The sequence below is a fragment of the Cavia porcellus genome, unplaced genomic scaffold (genome assembly GCF_034190915.1).
Source record: "Cavia porcellus strain 051 isolate PalLab524CR breed Dunkin Hartley unplaced genomic scaffold, mCavPor4.1 scaffold_9, whole genome shotgun sequence".
NCBI classification, from domain to species: domain Eukaryota; kingdom Metazoa; phylum Chordata; class Mammalia; order Rodentia; family Caviidae; genus Cavia; species Cavia porcellus.
This window is the reverse complement of record NW_026947492.1, coordinates 56,183,796-56,203,189: the sequence shown is the minus strand read 5'-3', so window position 1 is coordinate 56,203,189 and position 19,394 is coordinate 56,183,796. Positions and strand designations below refer to the sequence as shown.

The 19,394-nt window shown below is 37.5% G+C and overlaps 1 protein-coding gene across 1 annotated transcript in view; it reads right to left on the bottom strand.

Annotated features, from left to right (window-relative positions):
* Gdpd4 (glycerophosphodiester phosphodiesterase domain containing 4) overlaps window positions 1-19,394 on the bottom strand; it is a 98,033-nt gene that overhangs the window by 6,653 nt on the left and 71,986 nt on the right. The window contains exons 9-11 of the mRNA XM_063255658.1: window positions 5,829-6,050; window positions 4,510-4,664; window positions 2,176-2,323 (exon numbers count right to left, since the gene is read on the bottom strand). Of these exons, the coding sequence (XP_063111728.1) occupies window positions 2,176-2,323; window positions 4,510-4,664; window positions 5,829-6,050 (525 nt within the window). The remainder of the gene's footprint in view (window positions 1-2,175; window positions 2,324-4,509; window positions 4,665-5,828; window positions 6,051-19,394) is intronic.

Below are 19,394 nucleotides of genomic sequence, written 5' to 3'. Positions count from 1 at the left end.
TAGACCTAGACCATTCAACCTAGCCTCACAAGCTTAGGACAGAGGAACTACCTAGTCATCATACAGAACATAAGGCCTAATAAAATCTATTTTAAGGTACTAAATTTTAGGTGGTTTTTGTTAAGCACTAAAAGCTAGCTGATAGAACCTATCTTTTAAAATGATTTTTTTTACCTTAGCTTTCTCAATTAACAGACCAATAGTTAAATCCTAGTGTATTGGATAAAAGTACTTCTATACTATCATCTCCAACTTAAAAACAACAAAATAGGTACAAACAGGTTAACTCTTAACTCCAGGTTCACATAATGAATACACAATCTTTTTTTTTTTTCTTTTCTTTTTTTTTTTTTTTTTTTTTTTTTTTGTCTTTTTTGTTTTTATCGGTACCAGGGATCGAACTCACGACTGCCTGCTTGCAAGGCAGGTGCTTATGCCGCTGAGCTAAATCCCCAGCCCCTGAATACACAATATTAATCCAGGCTGTTAGCTGCCTAGAAAAACCCTACCTCTCTAAACAAAAGGACATATTACACTAGTCCTTTAAGAAAAGCCCAGGCTAGGTGTAGAAGTTTCTTTTTTATTTTAACTTACATTCTTTTATGCTTTTTGAACTCTGAATCATATGAATTTATTATCAGTTCAAATACTGAAATGAAAGAAGTACCTTCAGAAATAATAGCATCATACAAGTAAAAGTATACTTCCCAAATTTGAGACATTAGTGATTCAGGAAGACAAGATTATGGTAGGTGTGTTATTTCCTAAATTGAACATTTCCATATTTGAATTTTATAGCATGAATAACTTTGCTTTTGTAATCAATTCTAAAAGACAAAAATGCTATTAAAATATATGATATATGCATTAAAGAAAGTTGTATGGGAATCAGAGAGGTGGAAAGGCTTCCCTGTACAGAGGAATCTGTCATTCAAGGCTTCCTTCATAGTTAGTTCCAGACAGATGTTTAAGTCACCAGAGAAAGAAGTTAGCAACTCCATATTTCTACCAGAGAACCTTAACACAGTACAGATCCCATGAGCCTGACCCCGATCCTATGTCTTCTGGTCCAGAACCTGACCAGGTCAGAAACAGGGGCCAATGAGAGTGGAGGTATAAGGAAGACAAGACCACCCCTCAACCCCCAACTTCCCACCCCCCACATTTCAGGCTTCTCTGCCTATAATTTTAACTTTCAAAGGAGCAAAATTAAACTTTTTCTTTCTTTCTTTCTTTCTTTCTTTCTTTCTTTCTTTTTTTTTTTTTTAGCTAAGTATGATGGCATGTAGTCCCAACTTCTCGGGACACTGAGGCAGAATGATCATTTAAGCATAAGAGTTCAAGGTCAGCCCGGACAAGATAATGATATGCTGTCTTTGAAAACAAAACAAAAGAAACAGAAAAACCCATTTTTTGCTCTATGCTACTGTGGCCCACTCAGTCAACCTAATCTCCACAAAGATAAGAAATACAGGCTCTGTCACAGTAACTGGCTGGCCAAGGCTCCTTCCACAGGTAGTAAGTGATGGAATTGAGTTGGGATTCCAATGAGGAATGAGGAACAGAAAGGCTAGAGAACAGGACACGAGGGCAGACAAATAGACACTGGCTTACCTCTTCAAGATCATTTATCCAGGGTGCAGTTCTGACTTTACAGTCAAGTACAATTAATTTTCTTCCAACATCACATGCCATTGTCATTGTGGCTGTATCTTTAGGGATGTGGGGCTACAATATCACAACTCTGGAGTCAGACCACATTATGAATCTTACATCATGAGATCATGTGCAAAGATATCTTTGAGATTCAGTCTCCTCATGGAGATAATAATAATGGTAGTGGTAAGTTTAGAGGTTTAAGTTACATGCCATATGTAAAGCAAACTGTAATAATTCGATAAATGAAAATCACAGAAGGATTTGGTTGAAAAAATAGAGAATGCCACATTTCCAGTATCTTGGAAATCTCTGCTGTTAAGTAGCCCCCAGAAGACTGTGCAGTTTTTAACATGGGGGTGGAGAGCATAGAACACATGATGCCAGGCTTAAAAGACAGTTTGCAGGGACTAGAGGTTTAGCTCAGCGGCATAAGCGCCTGCCTTGCAAGCAGGCAGTCATGAGTTCGATCCCCAGTACCGATAAAAAGGAAAAAGACAGTTTGCGCAAGTAGCTCACCATGAAGAAGTGGGGGTGATTAAGCTGACTCAGGAGTGGAATGTTGTCTGTTGTCACTGAATTAATTCTGGAACACCAGGCCAGTGAGAAAATCCAAGGCTCATTGACAAGGTATAAATTGATATAGATGTTAGCTGCTTTATAATCCCTGCAACAAAAACAGACACCCCCCCCCCCCGGGGATTTAGACCCAGTTTGCTCTCAACATCTACAAGAGGAACAGATATCACATTTGTCAAAGTCAGTGATGACTAAATCATCAGAAGGAACTGATCCAGGGACACTTTATAATTCACAGTGACAGCAATGGCTCATACTGTGAGATAAAAGATTGGATTTAGCACCTCTGCTTCTGCAGCAACAATGGTGAGCTAGAATTTAATGAAAGAGAAGAAGAGATAGAGAGAAGGAAAGATGAAGAAAGGGAGAAAAAGGGACAGAGGAGAAAGAAAGAAGACTGGAAGGAAGGAAGGAAGGAAGGAAGGAAGGAAGGAAGGAAGGAAGAAAGAAAGAAAGAAGAAAGAGGACAAAGAATGACAGGAGGCCAGGCTCTATTTGTAGCATCTGCAAATTTCCAAGTCAATTTCAAGCTACTGCTGGGAAAACAGATTTGCATAGTCCCTGATGCTTTAATGTAGAAGTTGGCTTCTATAAACTCCTCTGGTTCACTAGGCAGCACCAGCTTTACTTGCATCCCAGCTTTTACCAACTCATAATCATCTGTTCACTCATCATTATTCTTATACTTGACTACAAGTAACTTAAGAAACTGTCTTACTTAACTGTTATATATATAGAACTAGTGGAATATCTAGCTCTAAAATATTAGTTAGAGGTACAAACTAAATATCAATCTGACAAATATTTTAAATTTCAAATATAAAGAATTTTTACAAGAATTGAGTCAGATGAATAAAACTCAATTTTTCCCCAGGCTATAAAACAGGAAAAAAAAATAACTGAAGAAATACACTAAATAATAGTAGTCAAGTTACTACTTTGAAGAATTCAATTCTCACCAAAAATACCGGGTAAATGCTTTCAACATCTTTGACCCTGACAAGGTGTGTCATATTGGAAAGTGCTCTGTGCAAGCCTGTGTTGAATCCTGGCTCTGTCATACATTAGTGTACTCTTAGCCTCAGTTTATAAATTTAAGAATAATAATAATACCTCCTTTGCAGGGAATAGTGGTAATTACTCAATGTGTAAGTATTGTCTCTAACATAATTCTAAGGATCACCTGATGATAAATATTTTAAAATTAGGAAATAATAGTAAAAAGTTACTTCTTCATAACTTGTCAATATATTTTAATAAGCAATATGAAGAAAAAATGCTGGTGAAGCTGCAGTGAAAAGGGAACCTTTCTACACTCTTGGTGGGAATGTAAACCAGTACAATCACTATGAAGTCAGTATGAAGATGCCTCAAAAAACTGAATCTAGAAATTCCGTTCAACTCATCTATTCCCTTTCTTGGTATCTTTAAGAAAGAGTTAAAGATATATTACATGATACATGCATATCCACATTTACAGCAGCATAATTTATAATAGCTAAATCTTGGAAGAGACTTATATGTCCATTAATAAGTGAAAAGAAGCTGGGGGTTTAGCTCAGTGGCCCAAGTGCCTGCCTGGTAAGGTCATGAGTCCAATCCCTGGTGAAAGAAAGAAAGAAAGAAAGAAAGAAAGAAAGAAAGAAAGAAAGAAAGAAAGAAAGAAAGGAAGGAAGAAAGAGAGAAAAGAAAAGAAAAGAAAAAGAAAATGTGGTATCTGTATGCAATGGAATAACACTCTGCCATGAGGAAAGATAAACTTGAGTATTTGTAGGAAAATGGATTTCTTATATGAGAAACCCACAATATAAATAAGTTATAAAGTAAAACAAAATATAGTAGGAAATCGAGTGTTAGATTTTTGCATAAGGGACAACAACCAAGATATGGATGCAGAGGGATTGAAAGGAGGCAAAGGGAATGAATAAAAAGAAAAAAGATGTGCTATATCATATAGCACGTCCCACAATGAATGTAGTCATTATGTACTGCAATGTATACTAATAAAGTTTTTAAATGTGATGTACAATGAGAGATTATAATACAAAGGAGGAGGAACTTAAATCTACTTTCTCTGGGGTGGGGAGAATAATATACTTGGTAGTGTTTGTTAGTAAAGGAACAGATGGAGAGGCAGGAAGGAGAAAGTAGAGGAACCAAAAAACAATCACACAAAGAAATCCTAAAGTGAGAAGGGGTAATTAAAGAACTTAGGGGATATGTACATTTTGTACCAGTAACGTGATTCATGCCAAGAGGGATCTAGTTACTTACTTCAACCCATTGTAGAATAGCCTCTTGTAGTCAACATTTATTATACTGATATTTTCTTTTATAAGGCGGTCAATAGGGAATAAACGGCCCACATGTTGAAAACCAGGGGCTATGAACTTGACGTAGTCCCTATCGTGACCTGGCAACCAAAAAATCTGTAAGGAGAAACAGGATAATTAACTAATTACAAATAACCCATAGAGATGGATGAAGTTCTATTTTAGCACTGATAGTGGCCTGTAAGAAGCATAGGGAGATTCTAGCCCTTGGTAAAAGTCAATCTAGCCTAATATTGTCTAATAAGCTCTTAAGATGAGACCCAGGGTTTTCTCAAAGCTGAAGTTTTCCAGGACCTCTCTATCCAGGAGTTAACCTTAAGGGTAAGAGCCCAAAGTGTACAGAAAGCCCAGTATAAAAAGTAGATGAGGACTGGTGACAAAGCTCAGTGGTAGAGCACTTGCCTACCAGGCACAACACCCTACACTCAATCCCCAGTCAAAGAAGGGAAGGGGGAAAAGAGGTTGGCAAAGTTGGTTGACATGGATAAAAGACGGGGATCAAAAATATCTCTGGTTAGTGCTCTTTAAGAAGAGCTATTTTCTACCTCTAGGGTTGCTGTTATTAAACACCTGTGGAAACAGTTCCACTTCATAAAACATGTGTATATTTGTTTACTAATAGCACTCATATTATGAGAATTTAAGTGATGTGGAACAACTGACAATTCAGATGTAGTATTGGTCCTTAAAATCATGATGAACAGACCTCTAATAAGAACCAGTTGTCTTTCTAGCTATCTATTAAGGACCAGTTGTCATTTTTCAAGGCTAATCCTCAAAACTTTAGCAGCTCTAATAGATCTATGTTGGTTATGGTGAGGGCATATTATGTAATAATTAATACATATTCCTCTTCAATGAGGTGCCAATAGTTTTCTTGGTTTGGAATAGCAAACAGTTTCAGCATTTATCCCCAATGAGATGAATTCAATCAGGGCATTCTCGGATAACCACATGTAGGTGTATACAAAATAATCTTGCAGCTGAGTGTGTGGCACATGTCTGTAATCCCAGCACGTGGGAGGCTGAGGCATTAAGACTGTCACAAATTTGCTGGCTGTTTACTGAGCTCAAAGCCCACCTGAGTACATTGTGAGATCCTGTCTCAAAAATGCATGTATAATCTTAATTCTTATAGAAAGCAAAACTGTTTAAGGATCCCAGAAAATATTGAAAAAGTAGGTTAACTTCTACTACTGTCCTCCTGGGCACACTACCGACACCACCCAATCTCAACCATAAATACAAAGACAGACATACCAGATGTTGTTCAATTTTAGAAGCAAGGATCACGCTTACTACCCGATGGACATATGTGTGTCTGAGAGGATGATGTCGTGGAGGACCAAAAAGGTCAAATATCACAGTTTTTCTTTCCTTCTTTGCAAGTTCCAATAAATCAGTCAGTTGTGGAATTGACTGGTTCCCTGCTCGTTTTTTATCAGCCTCTGATATAGGTTTCATATATAAATATGGTCTGGTCTAAAAATAAATTTATCAAAGAAAAATATTGATTCATATCAAAAGTATTTTCCAGTTCTTCTGCTTGGTAGCCTCACATAGCTCCAGCTCTGTTTTGTTCCGTTACCACTCAATCCCTTAGACCCTCTGAAATACTAGTTGTAAGATAAGAATTACCAAGGAGAGAAAGAAAATATACACTCCATTGGTAACTAAGGTGCTTTGAATGTTTTCCTCTATACCTTAGGATTTCTTGTATTTGCACTCAAGGTCTTCAGTGTTCTTGTCTTGGTCTTCTCCTACAGCCTTTTATTCTATAATTCAGATTAATACATCCCTTTCAGTCATAGTGTCTTCATGCATGTTCTCTCACTGCTTTAGTTTTGTGTAATAAAAAACCTACCAGTATGTTTTGACTTCCAAATGAAATAGATTCGATCCTAGTTATACTTGTTACTTATTTGCCTTCTTTGCCAATAGCCATTTGCTGAAATCCTATTTAAAAAATTTTTATTTTAAAGATAGTAAAACCCAACAATAACAACAACAACAACAACAAAAAAACAGAACAAAGCCAATCAAAACAAAGCAGCAAAATTGGCACAGAACTTCAAAGCAGGATACTAGGAAAACAACAATAGCTACCATACTATATCTTGTTATCTTCACAATAGTTGTCCATTCCATCCAGTATAGCAAAATCAAACCAAAAACAAAACTGATCAAAACAAAATATTGAATAAAGCAAAACAATCACAACAAACCAAAACAGTGATTTTCATTAGTTTGGAATTCAAAGGCAAGGTAGCCACATATTTGCTGTATTGCATACTATCATCCTCCCAAGAGATGCTTAGACTGCTGGCTTCAGGCCTGAAAAATCAACTAGAAAATATAAGCATTTAGTTACTTTATGCACCTTAGTTACTATCAACTCAGTCTGTCCTCCAAACCAGGGGGTTGGTTAAGGCAGGGGTTGATTCGCAGCCCACACACCAGCAGGTTCAATGGGAGGCACTGACTTTTCTCTTCCTGGAAACCACAGGCAGCTTGCATGGCTTACCAGAAAGGCTGGCTGCTTCTAAAAAATTTATTTTAAAGGGAATAAAACCAAATAAAATAAAACAGAGTAAAACCAATCAAAACAGTGTAAGTGATGTAGAATTTTAAAACAGGATAATAGAAAATCAACAATGGCTATCGTAATGCTTCCTTTAGTTTCAAAATTGCTGCCCATACTATCAGACATAATAAAATAAAAAAAGAATAAAACCAATAACAGAACATTCAATAAAACAAATCAATAGAACAAAACAAAACAGTAAGAATATTGGATTTTAAAGACAACACAAAAGGAAATCTTCCATATTTGCTATATTACATATTGGTATCTCCTCAACAGATGCTCAGACTACTGGCTCTAGGGCCGCAAAGTCAATCAAGCAATACAATCATTAAGTTGTTTTTGCACCTCACTTGCTAACAACTCACCCTCCACTCCACTGAATAAGCCAGTTGCTTATGAGATGGAGCAGAGGTATGTTCTTGTCGCCCAGCCTGTGTGCTGGCGAATTCACAGAAAGGGTGAATTGGCCTCTTGTTTCTCCTCCAGGGACCTGCACAGCTTCTTCAGGCTTATGGAAAGGGCAAATTGGACATAAAACCCAACTGTTTACCTGCTCAAATGCTGCCCCCTTCATGAAGCTTACCTTAAATACTCCTAAGGTAGAGTTTAGGCCTGGATGGCCCACTTTTTTTCTTTTTCTTTTTTTTTTAAATTTAAACAAAGAATAAACAAAACAGAAAAAGGGTAGAACTAACACATAATTTCAAAGAAAAAATAAACAGTAAGAAATCTCTAGTTGATGATTACATATTGTCTTCTTACAAATAGTTGTTCAAGTTACAAAAGTGAAACATACAAAGTGGACATTCAAACAGCAAGACTGCAAACAGTTCTGTTCAACTATCCAACAAAAACTTAGTAATATGGTTATCAATCCTATACTCTTAAACATACATGCAGTTATCCATATCTTCATTTGTGTTGAGATTAAACAAACCAAAGCAGGCTAAAATCACTCTGAACAAAAAATAATAGTATTGCTGGATTTCACATCATGACACTACAGGATCAGCAATGGGTACTGTAGAATCTCTTTTTCTTCAAAGTAGTTGTTTATCAGCCATTTCGAAGATGACAATTTGTAACTTATCAACCGGCAATTTCTTACCTTTGGTTTGTCTGTAATTTAGTATTATTTCTACCCTTTTTTTTATCTCCATGTATTTTTTTTTCGTTTCCTTTTCTTTAAATAAAAAAAAACAAAGTAGTTGTTCATTTCATTATGCGTTATATGATCAGTTCGCATAAACTGCTTATAGATTCTATGCATGCATGAGACTCTACATGTATTTCTATCCTTTCTATATTAGAGGGAGAAACAAAACAAAGTAAGACAAAGCAAAACATATTCCTATGAACACATGGAATGAAAAAGACATATAAAACCACAGTACAAGAGTTCTACAATGGTTAGGTTACTGTGTTGTCTCTTGTTATCTTCAATAGAATTGCCTATATCATCAGGCATAATTGAATATAGCAGTACATAACAATATTAATAAAAACAAAACATTGTAGATAGTATAAAACTTCAAAAACAGGTAATATTCAAACCAGAATGGGTATCATTGTGAATCTTGTCATCTTTAGTGTAGTTACGTATACTCTCAGACTTGATACTGTCAACCACAAGTTTTGAATAAAATCCATTGATACCAAACAGCAATGTAACAAACGAGATTTAACTAAGATCAGTCATAAGAAAATAGTATAAGTTATACAGGGCTTCAGATAAAGTTAATAGGAAATTAAGGATGATTACCATACTATATCATGCTATTTTGGGGACAGCTGTCTGTGCCCTCAGATCTAGAGCAAGTAGACAAACTGGGACAGATTATAATCTATCTAAACAGAGTGGTGTGAGCAATGTGGGTTTTAAATCCTGATACACTATTAACAATATCCTCTGCCTTCTTTTTTTAGACTATTCCTCCCCTTTCACTCCCACAGGGTGTACTGTGCATTTTTGGGTCCCACCAATTCCCTCAGTTTTTAGATTGGGGGACAACCTGCTATTTACCTAAGTGGTTCCAAACCTTCTCCCTCCAGGATTTGATCTCTAGTTGTATTCCTTTACCTAGTAAAGCCTATCTTTCCAACCTATCCACAAATACTGGTCTAGTTGCCCCTATTACTCTCTGGTTCCCTGCCACATACGGCATTGTTTTCTCACGTTTGATTTTCAGTCTGTAAACCCTTTTTCAGGTTAATTATATTTCCTATATAGAATATCTCGGTGGACCCTACCTCCTTATCTACTCTGCCTGTGTTTTTTCCTTTCCTTTTTGTTTTTGTTTTTTTTTTTAGTGTATCAAGGCCATCTATATTAAAGATTACAGCCAACCTTCTCTGCTTTATTTCTGCTATGCTCTTTTTCTGCCATTAGTTGTCTGTTTTTCTCCTTCATTCCACTTTCTGCTCCATTCATTGAGGCCCCTGTGTCACTGTTCCTGAAATCCTGGTACTTTTCTCTCTATCTAGAATGTCCTTCAGTATTCTTTGTAGAGTTGGATTGGTGGTCGTGAATTCCCCCAGTTCTTCTTTGTCTTGGAAGCATCTTGTTTCTCCACTAATTTCTAGAGACAGTTTTTCAAGGTACAACAATCTGGGCTGGAGGTTATTTTCTTTCAGGGCTTGGAATATTTGCTGCAAGCTTTTCTTGATTTGACAGTCTGTGTTGAGAAGTCTGCCATGCTTTTGAAGGGTTTTCCTATATAGGTGATGTTTCTTTCCTCTGATGGCTTTTAATATTCTGTTGTTATATTGAATTTCTGGGATCTTGATTATTATATACCTGCGTGTGTCTCTGTTTTGGTTGTAGGTGGTTGGAGTTCTGTATGCCTCATACATCTGAATATCATTTCCTTTCCTATGCTTGGGAAGTTTTCCTTAGTTATTTCTGTGAATACCTTTTGTAGTTCCTTTGTTTGTACCCCTGCTTCTTCACATACTTTATTCTTAAGTTATGGATCCTCTTGTTGTCTTCTAGCCTTTGTATTCTTGCTGTTTCCCTGTTATTTTTAAGCAATTTTTCCTTTTACAATCACACTTTGCAAACCTGTCTTCAAGTTTTAACAAATCGTCTATCCTTAGTTTCTTTCAAGCACTTTTGTCAGCTTTCAATGGAGTTTTTTGTTTCCTGGTAATCTCTTTGAACCTGCTTCACGTATTCTAGGTTTTCTTTATATTCTTCAACAAACATTTCTCTCTTTGGTTTGTGTTCCTCCATTCTTCTGTCTGTGTCTTCTTGAGAGGTGCTTAGCATTTCTTTTATTAATCTACTTATATCTTGCTTTACTTGATTAAATATGTTACTTTTGAGCTCATCTATGGAGTTCTGAAGCTATTTCTTTATGTCCACTGATGCCGTATCTGATACTGCATGTTTGCTGCCCTCAATCTCTTTTGTATTTAGCTCTCCTGAATCAATGTTCTCAGGGCTGGGGGTTAAAGACTTTTTCTTGTTTCTTTCTCTTGTCATGTTTTTGGTTTCTTCCAAACTGGTGTATAGAGAAAAAAATGTAGACAAATTCTTTTCCAGAATGTAACATGATCTAATCCAATTCACAATAGAACTCTCATTCCCATATGAGGACAGTCTTGACTTTTCACATTCCCCTAAGCATTCTAGTCATCTGAAACCAACAGAACTGCCTATCGGTCTCTCCTTATAGTCTTCTAGGATTTCTTTAGGCTGGTTCTCCAATCTCTTCTCTGAACGAGGTCAGGTTGACTTATAACAACAATTACACATCTGTTAACAATTTTCAGTTAGTTATAATTCTGTTGCTGTAACAACATACCTGATGAAGAGAACCTAAGGGAGAAAAGGTTTATGTTGGCCCCCAGTTTCAGACATTTCACATTGGCTGGCTCTAAGGCAAAAACATCATGGCAGAAGGGCATAGCAAAGGAAAGGTATTCAGTAAAGAGGACTGTCCAGCATCTGTATGGGAGGATGCTGACAATATATGAGAATAGGTGGTTCATTTAGGAAGGTAATGGAAAGAGGAGAAGAAATGGGAAGAGAGGAATGAGAGTGATGGTGGAGTTGCATAAAGAAAAAAGAGAGGTTATTTGAGTCTTATGAAAATGTAAAGTAGCTACTGCTTCCTTCTCCTGGGAGAGAGATTCATCACTTGCTTCACCTATAAATGATCTAAAACGGACAAGTGATAATACAGTAGATAGCTATTAAATTTAATATAACATATGTAGAACCTGACATGTATAAGGTGAAGTGCTGTACACTACAAAGAATATATAACAGTTCCTGCCATGGGAGATTTTTACTCCAGTAAGAATCAGTAGAGAATAAATGAATTGGGTACTTTTCTGCACATGAATCATGCTCTCAGGCCCTATAAATACTTTATAATACTTAGCTTTTAACCCTAAGGAGTAGATAGATTTCCCTTCTATTCTGATGGAGTAGATGATAAGGATTCAGAATTTAAACTATTTTATAAAGTTTATACAGCAAGAATCATATTGAGGCAGGATTTGAACTGTGTTCTAAGAATTAGACAAGTAAGTAAATAAGGTACAATGGGACATACATTTATAGAAGCATAAAAGTAGGCCATTGGAGTCTGGGAAAGATGGTGGATAGATAAGCAACAGTATACAGAGGCTCCCTGAGACACACAACTCAGATGATGGAATATAACATTGTGGGGAGATCCAGACAGAGGAAGATGGATCCTCTCAACCCAGGAAGAAACTAAAGGGCAAAGAACTGGTCAAACATGCAGCCCCAGGGCTACGATTGGAGCAGCTAAGATTAGTGGCCAAGGTGCTCTTGCTACGGTGCCTGAACTGGCACGGCTGTGACTTGCTGAGCTGCCCGAATTCCCACCTCTGCAACTCGCTGGAACCTCGGTCCTGCTGAAGTCTGAGGTCAGCAAGTCAGAATGGAGAAAGGAGCCGGCCAGGGACCTGCACTGACCTGCAGTAAGTGCTATGAATAAGACCCTCCCATGGGAAAGGGTGACTAACTGGATGGCATGTTGGAATTGGGTAGGGCTGGCAGGAATACGGAACAGCAGTGACTTCAGTCAGTTGTTCCCTTCCCAGACCAAATTGGGGGGATCTGCTTGGCCTGGGTTACGCCGCTGGCTGGGACCCAATAAGTCATCCCAAACCAATTCCTTATTCGTGGCACACACTAACGTAGTAAAGGCCCCTGCAGGTTGACTGACCTGGAGGGGAGCGGCCAGCACACACTGCCCCTGTTTGTACCTCAGTGACCAATAGCAAACTGGAGAGAGCAGAAAACCATAGCCAGCAGGCTTCAGAAGAAAGCTAAGTATTATAAAGTATTTATAGGGCCTGAGAGCATGATTCATGTGCAGAAAAGTACCCAATTCATTTATTCTCTACTGATTCTTACTGGAGTAAAAATCTCCCATGGCAGGAACTGTTATATATTCTTTGTAGTGTACAGCACTTCACCTTATACATGTCAGGTTCTACACATGTTATATTAAATTTAATAGCTATCTACTGTATTATCACTTGTCAGTTTTAGATCATTTATAGGTGAAGCAAGTGATGAATCTCTCTCCCAGGAGAAGGAAGCAGTAGCTACTTTACATTTTCATAAGACTCAAATAACCTCTCTTTTTTCTTTATGCAACTCCACCATCACTCTCATTCCTCTCTTCCCATTTCTTCTCCTCTTTCCATTACCTTCCTAAATGAGCCACCTATTCTCATATATATTGTCACATCCTCCCATACAGATGCTGGACAGTCCTCTTTACTGAATACCTTTCCTTTGCTATGCCCTTCTGCCATGATGTTTTTGCCTTAGAGCCAGCCAATGTGAAATGTCTGAAACTGGGGGTCAACATAAACCTTTTCTCCCTTAGGTTCTCTTCATCAGGTATGTTGTTACAGCAACAGAATTATAACTAACTGAAAATTGTTAACAGATGTGTAATTGTTGTTATAAGTCAACCTGACCTTGTTCAGAGAAGAGATTGGAGAACCAGCCTAAAGAAATCCTAGAAGACTATAAGGAGAGACCGATAGGCAGTTCTGTTGGTTTCAGATGACTAGAATGCTTAGGGGAATGTGAAAAGTCAAGACTGTCCTCATATGGGAATGAGAGTTCTATTGTGAATTGGATTAGATCATGTTACATTCTGGAAAAGAATTTGTCTACATTTTTTTCTCACATCCTAAGACTTCACGTGAGGCTAAAAGGTATCAAGAATATTATGGCCGCTCAGCCATAATGAGACATGGGAACAAAAGACCCAAATATTGGGGAAAAAAAGACTTTCAGTTTGGCAAGAAAATTAGTTTGTGTAAAGCTGGGCACCAAGAAATAGTGGTTGCTGCAGAAATCAGCCTGATTAAAAAACCAATCCAGACATGGTGGCACACTCTTATAATCGTAGCATCTAGGAAGCTGAGGCAGGAGGATCACAAATTGTTGCCTGGGCAACTTAGGGACGTTGCAAAAACCTTGTTTCAAAGTAAGTGAAAAGGGCTGAACACAGTTCAGCACAAAAGCCCTGGTACCACAAAAATAAAACACACAAAAAAGGAAAAACAGGAACCCTAGTGCTTTGTACCAGGACAGCAGGAAAAAAAATGCCTCAATGATATCTCAAGAATTGATCAGACTCCACTTATTGCAGGCTCAAAGGTGTAAAATTGTAAAGTTGTTTGAAAGATGTTGCTTTGACAAGAGGCCCCAAAGTGCCCTGTTCACTTAAGGGTGTGTAGGGAAGTGATTGCCTGTGTTCTGCCTTTCAGGCACTCAAAAGTCACTTCACGTGTGGTCCAAAGAGGCCTACTTAATGATCGAACTGGCCACGTACCTTGGCATTGTCCATGTGATCCTAGTTTTTACAGGCATATAGAATGCAAAAGCATTATGGGATTATGAACACCTCCACCAAGATTTCAAAGGAAGGGCTGGGTGGGGGATCAGGTAATGTGGGACAGTATTGGATTCCCAGCAGGAGAACTTAAGAGGGCAATGCATGAAGCTGTGGGAGGCTGAAGCTGCAATGGAGATTCCAGAAAATTGGAAAGCCACAAGCAATGAGCAAAATCAGCCCAAGAAAGAGACATGGGCTGCAAGCAGAAAGCCACAGAGGCAAGTCTGCCTATCCATTCTGGAATGTACACACGGCCTGGATGCTAGACAGAGAGCTACACGATATAATGTTTACCACACTGGTTTTTGATCTTGCGTTGATATGACTCTTTTCTAGTCTTTTGTTCCTTCCTTTTAGAATGGAGATGTTAACTCTGTATCACTGTATCTTGGAGTATGTAACTTTCATTTTTTTTTTTAATAGGGGTTTGCAGCTAAGAGTGCGCTTGAGTCAGAAGTGACTTTGCACTTGGACTTTGGAGAAATGTCAAAATTATTAAGACTTTTGGTACTCTTGAAGATATATGAAATATATTTTGCATTAAGAGGTAGATTTAAGCATTTGGGGATAGTGTGGAATGTTATGATTTAGATAAAAATGTCTCCCAAGCTGGAGATTTAGCTCGGTGGCATAAATGTCTGCCTGACAAGTGCAAGGTCATGAGTTTGATCCCCAGTATCAAAAAAAAAAGTCTCCCATGTCTTTATAGGTGGGGCTCTTGGAAGGTAATTACGTTATGAGGGCACTGATCTCATTGATAGGTTAACCTATCAGCCATGTCATAGCTGAATATGCTGTTAGAAGGCAGGAGTTGCTTACAGAAAGTAGATCCTGGGAACATAACCTGGGAGGATGTAGTCTTGTGCCCAGCCCCCACCCCCTCTGATTTTTTTTATGTCTCTGCTTCCTGGATGCCATGAAAAGAGTAGCTTTCCTCCACCATGCCCCACCGTGATGTTTCTTCCTCTGAGCTAGTTAGTCATGGATGGAAACTTCTTAAGCTATGAGCCAAAACAAACATTTCTCCTTTAAAAAACTGCGGAAGGTAGAGTATAGAAATTGAATGACGTCCCTAATCTCAATTACCTCAACAAAGACATTTTTATCATGAATGGTAACATATTTATGGTTTTTAGGAATCAGGGCATGGGCATCTTTGGGAGCCATTATTCTGCTTACCACACATCATGAAAAAGGACAAATTCTTCAGTGAGATCTAACAATCTTAAATGTGTATTATCTTAACAAGAAAGTTTCAAAATGCATGCTGCAAAAATGAGTAAATCTGAAAGGTAAAGTAACAAATCAACTTCATCATCCCTCACCCAGTAACTGAGAGAACTAATAGACAGGAAATCCATAAGAACAGAGACAAGTTCAGTAACATGATCACTCAACTGGCATAATGGTATTTATAGAATATTGTACTCAACAGTTGTAAAATCTACATTCTTGTCACATATCCTTGGAATATTTGTCAAGTACATGCCGTATTACATGATGAGTTCTGCTTATATGAGACTCTGCCAGGCTTGGTATGGTGCACCCACCCCTAAAAGAACATCGTATCTCTCCTACACTAGTGTCGGTGTTCATCTCCTGGTCCCAAAACAATAAACTTTGTCTCCCTTTTGTGCACCAAGGTCCTTTAATCCCTTCTCAATACCATTCACTTAGGAAGTCTCCACCCACTGCGCCATAAAGTCCTCCAGTCCTCTCCCAACATGATGACCTGTCCACTCACATAGGGTCCACCCCATCTCAATCTCATGCAGGTGACTCCCTGGTTTTGTCTCCTTTGAGGGTCCTCACAGTCTCCTGTTCTCCAGCACTGGCAGTAAAGATCTTTTTTTAAAATCTCTCTCTTTTTTATTCCTTGTCATTGTCTCTCAACTGCACACAGAAAACATTATGAACTGTAAAACAAACCTTAAAAAACATAAAACAACAGAAGTCATAAATAAGTATCCAGGTAAAACAGAATTAAATTAGCAAGAAATAATAAAAATACATGAAAATTCAAATTTTTAAAAAATTTTAAGAAAAATATTCCTAAATAACCTCTGGATTAAGGAAGAAGGCTGAAAGGAAATTTTATAGTTCTAGTGAGGCAAGGTAGCACATGGCTGTAATCCCAGCACTCTGGATAGAAAAGGCAAGAGATTTGCCGGATGAAGCCTCACCTATTTTAATGATTTAAAGAAATCTTAAAAGGCTGGAGATGTAGCTCAGTACAAAGGCCCTGGATTCACTCCCCACACTGAAAAAAAGCTCTAACCAAATCAAAATTGAAATACAATATACCAAAATCTACAAATTAAGTTAAAGCAGAGTATAAGAGATAAGCCTAATAATAATAATACTATATTAAGGAATATTTAAAATCAGTAATCAAAGCTTCTACTTCAAAAAACTAGAAAAAGAAGATAAAATCAAACTCAACTCAAAAGAAATAAAAATTTGAGCAGAAATAAGTTAAATTAAAAATGGATCATAGAGAAAAACAATGAAACTAATCACTGTTTCTTTAATAAGATCAACATAATTGTTAAATCTTCAATCAGCTGTAGAGAAAGGTGTTGCAAATTACCACAATCAGGATCTTGCAGTTATTAAAAGGATAGTACAGAACACTTCAGCTGGGCTTGGTGGCATACACTTGTAATCCCATCTACTTGGGAGCCTAAGGCTGGAGGATCACAAATACAAGGCCAGTTTAGGCAATTTAGCAAGACTTGAAAAGAAAGAAAGTAAGAAAAAGGCTAGGGATGTAGGTCTGTTGGAGTGTTCCCTGGTTTAGTTCCAACTAGAAAAAAGGAATATAAACACTTTATGACCACAAATTAGACACTTTAGGTGATCTAGAGAAATTTCTCAAATGATATATTCTCCTATCACTGAATTAGAGTGAATGTCCCATATCTCTTACAAAGAAATAAATCATAAGTAAAAATCATCAAAGAAAACTCTGCACCCAGGTTGTGTCTACAGTTAAATTCTACCAAACATATGAAAAAAATTTACCAATTCTATACAACCTGTTGTAGGAAACAGGAGGGGACAGAACTCTTCCAACTCATCTTACGAAAACAGCATTACTCTAATAGCAAATCTAGATTACATTATCTGAGAAGAAAACTATGAATCATATCCTCCACCCTGTGGATTTTTAATGTCACATACAGTTTTTTAGCCGTTAATGTGAAGAAGTTGTAAACTATAAAAAAGGAAGCTCCATATTCCCAGTTAATCTTGTGCATATAAAATGATACGCATGTTTCAGAGTTGTAAATGTTTTAGTTTTAAGGGGTGGGCTAGAACTACCAGATCTGCTAATATGCTCACTGCATACAGTATTTTTACATTCAAAGAAAACAGACCAACACCTCTTAAAATAATTATGTATTATACCTATCATTAGAGCATTTTATTCTCCTCCCTTCTGATACTATTCATACTGTAATAAATTAACAAGACTAATTCAGTTTAATAACATTAAGTGGTTCCTGTTTATTTCCATGCCTGTCTCTGGGACGCTTCAATAAGGTACAGACCACAAAACGGAAGAATAGACTCAAAATCCTGGTTGAAAATACTGTGCCACATGTCTTGATCTTGCAAAGAATAAACTAATGAAGACAGGTCCGATAGTATAAGCCGATATTGCTCTGTCAAGTAAAACACCCATTCCCTCTGTATCTGGAGACTGAATCATGACTTCCCATGTTGAATTTTAGATCTGGATCAAATAACTTTGTGAATGCAAACTGATAACCCAATACATAGCAAGATACTATAACGGACTGAAGGTGCGCACATAAGTATTTTTGAAATCTTGATGGTGTTGTTTTAATGTTCTACTTTCTAGTGAACATGCAAACAAGACTTCCTTTTCTTTCTTACTTTTCTTTTTTCATTCTTTTGGTTTCTTGACACAGGATCTTGCTATATAGTTCAATCTGGCCTTGATTATTATGCAGTTCAGGCAGGCCTCAGATTTGTGGTGATCCTCCTGCCTCAGGTGAACAAGACTTTAAAAAGAAATCTTTCTCTAAGTCCTATGTTATGGTCACAGAAAATATCCTTTGTATTAGCACCTTATCTCACTGAGCCTTAGGGATTCAGAAACATACACTGCTACGGCTTCTCTGCTTTTCATGGCAGTGTAGTTATCTCCACAGATTTCATAGAAATCTGTTGCTCTTTTCAGTAAGCTGTAACTCGTCAAATTGTGCCATCAAGGCCATATCTGGAGGATCATGTTTGATAATATATTCCACTTACTCAAGTATGACAAACCCCTTGTCCTCATTAAAGACACAAATAAACTACTATCTGGGAAAATGCTGACAAGTTTTCCTAAGCAAACTGTCTTACATCTGTTGTACATTGTTCTAGCATTACAGGTAATAAGGAAGGTCACATGCCGTCATGAAAAAGAGAGAGAATTTGCCTACATTTACAGTATTTGGATGAGATTCAGTGAAAATGAGTTTTTATAATTTTGTAAAGATATAAAAAAGATCTCTGAAATAGTACTACTTACAAATAAGTCTAGATTCGCTATAATGTCTAGAACATAATTTAATGGCCTCAGCAATTGTTTAACACAATCTGATCTCTAAATTTGCTGATTATACAAGAACCATGTGTGTCAGCTGACACTTCTTTTTGCACCTGCATAAATTAAAGCCAAATAACACAATCAATTAGACCAGCTTCTCCAAGTAATAAAGGTTATGACCACAAGGTGGGACTGTTATTCAAAGCTATCTATGGCACATCTCACTCTCAGGGAAACATACCTTTGTCTGAATCATCCTTTGCTTCTGATCAGAACCTGTTATGGTTTGTGTCCAGATGTCCTCCCAAAGCCTCATGTGGTCTGAGGGCTTTTTCAGAGGCTGCATCTAGAGTGTGTTATTGGTTCATAGTGCAATGCTGGGGTGAAGAGTGGGTGACTGCAGGATCAGTCCACAGAGGATTGGCACTGCCCTAATCCTGGTAGATTGGATACAATATGAGGGACTTCTAGAGAGGCTTGTCTCCTCTCCCTTGGTGCTTTTGCTGTCTTCTGCCACCATGAACTGCTGCTCTCTGCCATGTGCCACTTTGCCTTGGAGCCAGCTGATTATGGAGCTAAGTATCCCTTTATCCCTTTAACTATGGGTGTCAGGTATTTTATCTCAGCAACAAGAAAAGTAACTAAAACAGTACCTTCGTGTGAATTACTTTGTACTTCTGATTAGGGCTCAGACCATGTAAGGTTACATGTTAACCTTTAGAAAACTGATAAAACCAAATTATTTTTGTCCAATAAAGATGCTTTTATGTGGAAGA